General features: G+C 37.8%; 1 protein-coding gene across 2 annotated transcripts in view; it reads left to right on the top strand.

Annotated features, from left to right (window-relative positions):
* Positions 1 to 6228, top strand: part of JAKMIP2 (janus kinase and microtubule interacting protein 2) — a 191234-nt gene extending 185006 nt beyond the window's left edge. Inside the window, exon 22 of one of the 2 annotated variants that reach the window (XM_010850476.1) lies at positions 5694 to 6228. Coding sequence is in view for 1 of the 2 variants with exons in the window: in XM_010850477.1 (XP_010848779.1) it covers positions 5694 to 5714 (21 nt within the window). In the remaining variant the exon portion in view is untranslated. The remainder of the gene's footprint in view (positions 1 to 5693) is intronic. The other variant, XM_010850477.1, reaches the window with a different exon arrangement.
* Positions 6229 to 7211: the final 983 nt, after the last annotated feature.

Here is a 7211-nt window from a genome sequence, read left to right as displayed (position 1 = left end):
TTTTTTTTTTTTTTTTTTTTTTTTTTTTTTTTTTTGCAACTGGAGAAACTACAGCATGTGACTTTCCTAGGACCACATAGCTACAGTGGACAGGTGTAAGATTTCTAACCAGGCAGCCGCATGCCAGAGTCCACTTTTAACCCCGTTGTGCCTCACACATGGAAGAGGGCTTTCTCTCACATTCTGAGCATCACTTACGTGTATATTTATATCAGCAATCAGAGGTGTCTTCTATGATCTGTATACTACTACATAGCTCTTGGGATTTAAAATTGCTGTATGCTCATCCCCCATACCTTTTCCCCATTTTTTTGAGGGATATACAAAATTTGATTTGCTTTTCCTCTAGAGTAGCTCATAATTGATACTTTGGAGTGGTCAAATGAAAAAATATAATTATAATTAATAGTAATTATATAACAAATTCCTGGTACCATGAATCTGAATAATATAAAATGTATTTATACATTTTATACAGGAAAAAGTCTGAGTAGTTTAACATGTATGGCTTTGAAGTTAAATATACTGTTAAGTTTTAATCCTGCCATATACTAGTGTGTCATGGTAGGTTTAGACCAAAATTAGGTTTCCTGTTCCATAAAATGATTGTGACTATATTAACTACATCATGGTATTGTGTTGAAAGAATTAAATAAGATTATGCTTATAAAGAATTTGCCACATTGACTGGCACATGGTTCAGTAATCAGCAACTCTTAGCTATTATTATGAAAAAAAGTTGGCTATCACTGTACTGAGTTTGCAAATATACAAGTTTGAAAATAAAACCTCTAGTACTGCCAAGTACAATAGTTTAGGAACTAAACCAAAGTGAGTAGTTACCTTTTCATCCCTTCTCTTCAGATAATAATCTGGATTTAAATAATACAAGTGAATAAGGCATTACTGGCAACTGATTATTTCTACTTATATGCCCAAAGCAGGTGAGACAGAGGAAGGAGGAAGTAAGGAAGAAAAGGGCTTCACTTATTAGCAGGTAGCAAAAGCATACTGTAAATAACCATACAAATATTTGTCCTATTAATGATTTATATTCTATTCTGTTCTTAAACCAAAGACTAACTTAAATTATATATAAAGATAGCTACCTTAAAATGAAATGACTTATGCTTCTTTCCTTTTAGCAATTACCTAAGTCATTTTTGTCAAGGATGATCTAGAAGCTGTTGCAGGCTCCCAAGAAGGTACTTCACTGAAGGTGCTTTCAGTGGTTGCTGACTAAATAGCTCAGTCCCATGCATTAGACTGGGACTTTTACCTTAAAGGATTCCCTGGCAGCTCAGGTGGTAAAGAATCCACTTGCAGTGCAGGAGACCCCAGTTTGGTTTCTGGATCAGGAAGTTCCCCTGGAGAAGGGATAGGCTACCCACTCCAGTATTCTTGGGCTTCCCTGGTGGATCAGTTGGTAAAGAATTTGCCTGCAATGAGGGAGACCTGGGTTCAATCCCTGGGTTAGGAAGATCCCCTGGAGGAGGGCATGGCAACTCACTGCAGTATTCTTGCCTGGAGAACTCCTATGGACAGAGGAGCCTGGTGGGCTACAGTCCATGAGGTCGCAAAGAGTCGGACATGACTGAGTGACTAAGCACAGCAAAGGGGAACCCCACATAGTTTCAGGAGATACCATGTGCTTCATGCATTCATTTTTTCCTTTCAGTTTTATTGTGATATAATTGACATACAGCACTGTATAAGTTTAAGGTGTATGGCGTAATGATTTGATTTACATACATTGTGAAATAACTACCACAGTAAATTTACTGAACATCTTCAAAATTAAAGAAATAGAAAGTGTTTTTATTGCAATGAGAATTCTTAGGATTTGCTCTCTTAACAACTTTCATATATAACGTATAATCACATAAATTATATTTGTCGTGTTGTTCATAATATCCCTAGTACTTATTTATCTTATGACTGGTAGTCTGTATAACAGCTTTTGACTACTCATCCAGTGTCCCTTCCCTCTACTCCTCACCTCGGGTAACCACAAATCCAATCTCTTTCTCTATGAGTTTGTTTGATCTTGACACATAATGCTGAGCGTCTTCTGTGCAACAGACAAGGCAGCAGGTACTTGGATACTAGAGTCCTAAGTCAGCAGTGACATAACTGTATTTGCTGACTTAGCATGTCATAAACTCAAAGCTCAGCTCTACAGGGCAACACATTCAAAAGAATCTCTGAGGCTCTGTGATATCCAGAAGTGGCTTCTGAATCAAAGGTGAATTTGTGTTCTCTACAGTTTTAGTTATAGAATACTGACCCTTAACTCACTGAAAACTGCTCATCTATACTGACCTATTAGATAATACTTCAGTTATTCATAATGCCAGTTTGAATAAACCTGGCTTTGCTGTAGAATTCATAGTTCCTTTTACAGATACTCAATTTACAGAAATGTAACATTCTGGGAGATTGCCTATAAGTCCATTTGCTTTTTAAAGCCAACATGATTTTCCTCAAATGATGGGCTTTACTTTAGTTGTGATGGGAAGAAATGGTGCATATGTGCTTTGAAACAGAATTTAAGATTTATTTCTGAGGTTGACTTAGATAATTGCTAAAAGGAAAGAAGCATAAATCACTTCATTTTAAGGTTCAGTTCAGTTCAGTTCAGTTGCCTAGTCATGTCCGACTCTTTGCGACCCCATGAATTGCAGCACGCCAGGCCTCCCTGTCCATCACCAACTCCCGGAGTCCACATTTTAAGGTAGCTATCTTTATGTATAATTTAAGTTAGTCTTTGGTTTAAGAACAGAATATAAATCACATAGGAAAAATATTTGTATGGTTATTTGCAGTATGCTTTTGCTACATACTTATTTTATATAAAATACACTATATGTGTGTATACATATACAGAGAAGAGAGAGATGCACACACCTAATGCATCTTTATACACACTCAGATTAGTTCTCTTCTTTACTGAGGACCATGGGAATACTATAGGGCTGAACTGGTGGCTCAGGCAGTAAAGAATCTGCCTGCAGTTTAGGAGATCTGGGTTCAATCCCTGGTAGGAAAGATCCCCTGGAGCAGGAAATGGAAGCCCACTCCAGGATTCTTGCCTGGGAAATCCCATGGAGAGAGGAACTTGGGGGCTACCAGTCCATGGGGTTGCAAAGAATCGGCCATGACTGAAGCGACTGAGCATGCGCTCCTTTGTGCCAGCACCACCAATCTCTATGCCTTTTTGGCACCTACACCTCCCTCCCACAGTATACTCTCATCCCGATCTCTGTACTTCCTTCCTGCTCACTCTTCTGTGACTTGGTCGCTCTTTCATCTCAGTCTGATCTGGCCTTTGGGAATGAACCAGGTGATTCTGCAAATATAAGTTCCAAGTACTTGTGACTTGCACCTGTGGCAGAAATTTCTTTGAATCTCTGATTTGCCTCTGTATGTGAACTGGAAGCATCCTTAAGATACTACATGCCTCCTTTTCCACCACTTTGCATCTTTGTCACCATTTCTGGAGTACCATTAAATTCTGCTACAGAATTAGTATCTTTACTTTATAGATGGGGAAATTAAGCCTTGGAGAAGTTAAATGGCTTTTTCATGGAAATTCTATTTTCTCCATCCATGCCATTCAGACTCTAAAGTTCACGTCCTTATGCAGTAAATGATAAAATGTCCTCTCTGCCATTTTCTGGCTTTTATTAGAGGAGTGGATTATGTCCTAAGCTTCTACCCAAGCGAAAACCCAGATACACGGAATTAAAGAGGGACGGGACTAGAAGTATTGACTGGCACAGTCCAGGGAAATGTCTTTTCAGAGATACTCTGGGACCAAACAGGAAAGCTGTGTAGCAAAATTCCCAGGGAATCCTCAGATCAGGACTTGGGGATAGAGACCGTCTGCCATTAAACAATGTTGTTGGAGAGAAAATTTGACATACAAGTGAGTCAGTGAACCTGCTTATAAAGTAATATTTCATGTGAGCAACAAGGACTTCATTTCAGTTCAGTCGCTCAGTCGTGTCCGACTCTTTGCGACCCCATGGGCTGCAACATGCCAGGCTTCCCTGTCCATCACCAACTCCTGGAGCTTGCTCAAATTCATGTCCATTGAGTCGGTGATGCCATCCAACCATCTCATCCTCTGTCATCCCCTTCTCCTCCTGCCTTCAGTCTTTCCCAACAAGGGCTTAATTTCCAAAATATACAGAGCTCATACAACTTAACAGCAATAGCCCCCCAAAAAAGAAATTGAAAATGGGCGGAAGATCTGAATAGACATTTCTGCAAAGAAAATGAATTGCAAATAGGCACTTGAAAAGATGCTTAACATTACTAATTATTAGAGAAATGCAAATCAAAACTACAATGGGGTGCCACCTCATACCTATGAGAATGTCCATCATTAAGAAGTCTACAAATAACAAATTTTGGAAAGGATGTGACAAAGAAGGAACCCTCTTATACTTTTCCTGGAGGAGGAAATGGCAACCCACTCCAATATTCCTTCCAGGAAAGTCCCATGGACAGAGGAGCCTGGCGGGCTGCAGTCCATGGGTTCGCAAAGAGTTGGACACAACTTAGCAACTGAGTATGCATGCATGCCTACACTATTAGTGGGAATTTAAATTGGTACAACCACTATGGAAAACAGTAAAAATATTCCTCTAAAAATAGAGTTGTCATATGATCCAACAATCCCACTCCTGGGCATATATCCAGACAAAATTATAAGTCAAAAAGATATATGAACCCCAGTATTGAGAGCAGCACTATGTACAATAGCCAAGATATGGAAGCAATGTAAATGTCCATCAACAGATGAATGGATAAAGAAGATGTGGTATATATACACAATGGAATATTACTCAACCATCAAAAAGAATGAAATAATGCCATTTGCAGCAACATGGATGGATGTAGAGATTCTCATACTAAGCAAAGTAAGTCAGAAAGAAAAAGACAAATACCATATAATGTCACTTATATGTGGATTCTAAAATACAATGCAAATTAACAAAGCTACAGAACAAAAACAGACTCAGAGAGAGAACAGACTTATGGTTGCCCAAGGGGGTTGGTAATTAGGGGAGGGAAGGAATGGGAGTTTGGGATTAGCAGAGGCAAACTATTATATATAAGACGGGTAAACAACAAGGTCCTACTATATAGCATAGGAAACAATATTTAATATCCTGTAACAAAACATAATGGGAAAGAACATAAAATATGTATGTATATATATTATAGATATACATACACATACATCTGAGTCACTTTGCTGTACAGAATAAATTAATACAACATTGTAAATCAACTATACTTCAAAAAAATTTTTTTAACTTAAAGTAATATCTTAGTTGAACTTCTGAAGGTGTTGGCTTAGAAAGTCCTAGAGAAAAAGACAATATTGATAATAGCTAATATTTCAGGCCACTTAATATGAGACAAGAATTGTTCATTGCTTTACATGCATTACATTGCAGCAACCCTTGAAATAGATACTTCTGTTCTCTCATTTTAAAGAAAAGCAATTAAGCTTAGAGACTTTCTTTACATAACACACACAAGATTATACTGTTTCAAGAGGTGGTAAAGAATAAAAAATGGGGTTTTTTTAATTAAAAAAAAATAATTTGTGCTTTTTTTTTCCTGTTTCAGCTATTGACTGAAATGATGATTAAAGAATTTCTCCCTCTGTTTTACAGAGAAACCGAAAACACGGATAAGACCACAGAAAAGCAAATACTTCTAAACCTTCAAAGATGGCAGAAATGTTTACAGCAGTGAAAGAGAGATCAAAAGCTAAGACCCATCCTGTAGCCAGGACTACACCTGTGTATTTTAAAGCCATTATTCAAGGTTTCTTACTTGACAGTTCCTACATGACCCTGTTGAAAATCTACAATATATGCTGCATTTAACGAAACCTGTATATGTCAAACCAGAAGGAAAGAACTATAGACATATATTGTGTGAAAAAAACGATTCAGCAAGGGAAACAGTTTCAGCAGATCAAGCAAAGATGTGTCTTGGGCATGGAACCAAAGTTACAAAGAAACATTCTACCCCTGCTGTGCAGGGGGGGTCATTTTAATGTAACACCACACCCCATGGAAATACTAGTCCTGAAATAAACATCATTTAAAAAAAAAATCAAAACAAAAAGATAAGGGGGGTGGGGATCGAAGCACGAGGAATACCTATGAGGAGCTGTTTACAATAAAATGTTTGATTTGAAAAGTCTGGTTTCTTACTACAGGGATTTGCTTTTCTGTCTTTATTATTGTTTAAACCTCAGGAACAGAGACATCTGCAATGTGAGTGAGAAGAAAAACAATGTCCGGTTTTTCTGCAAACAGTGGAGCTTGTGGAATGCATTCCACACATGACAGATGAGAAGCGGATCACAGTGACCCCTACTAAACTGGCAACCAGTGTGAAGGATCCAGGCGAATGCAACATAAGATGCATAAAAGCAGATGCTTCCTTGGCCTTCTGTGGTCCTCCAAGAACAACAAACTGATCTCATTCTTACTGAAAATTAAGAAGATGATGCTCTAGATCACAAGCTCCCTGACTTAGTTCTGTCTAAGAATGACACCGACCATAGGGCCAGAGGCATCTCTGAATCTTTCCATTTCCAAAATACTGGTCTTCAAATGGCTGCTTAAAATTGCCTGCAAATAACATGTGATTTGATACAAATAAAGGCGATAAGTAAACTTCTATCAACAAATGAGTTTTCCACAGAGATGTGACTATTAAGTGAAAATATGATTATTTTTAGAAGTATCCTGATATGCTTAGAGCATTCTGACCTCTTGTCATTTAGACGGACAGTTTTTTTTTCCCAGAGATATGACAGCAACAAGGTAGCTCTACTTTTTTATATAAAAGTAACATTGTGTTATTGATAAGGTCATTTTCTACCATAGACAATTAGAAGACTGGTACTTTTCCTAAGTTATGTAATACTGAGTCTTGGATTCAGCTCTGAGAGCAAATAAAAGTTCCTGAAAAGCTAATTTTAGCCTCATTTACTGTAGATAACAAAACAGCCTCAATTTTTCAAATTGTCAAGATTTTATTTACAGGGCTAGCATTCCCATGCATTAAGAATGTGTGTAGGGAGCCAGAAACTCTTTCTATGAAATGCTACACAAGTCTTTCCATACGTGGATTCAGTACCTTACTCTTCAGTTTTGGCGCTGACATTTTTAAAG

Source organism: Bison bison, unplaced genomic scaffold (assembly GCF_000754665.1).
Source record: "Bison bison bison isolate TAMUID 2011002044 unplaced genomic scaffold, Bison_UMD1.0 scf7180017864291, whole genome shotgun sequence".
In the NCBI taxonomy this organism is placed as follows: Eukaryota; Metazoa; Chordata; class Mammalia; order Artiodactyla; family Bovidae; genus Bison; species Bison bison.
This window is presented reverse-complemented; position numbering and strand designations above follow the sequence as displayed.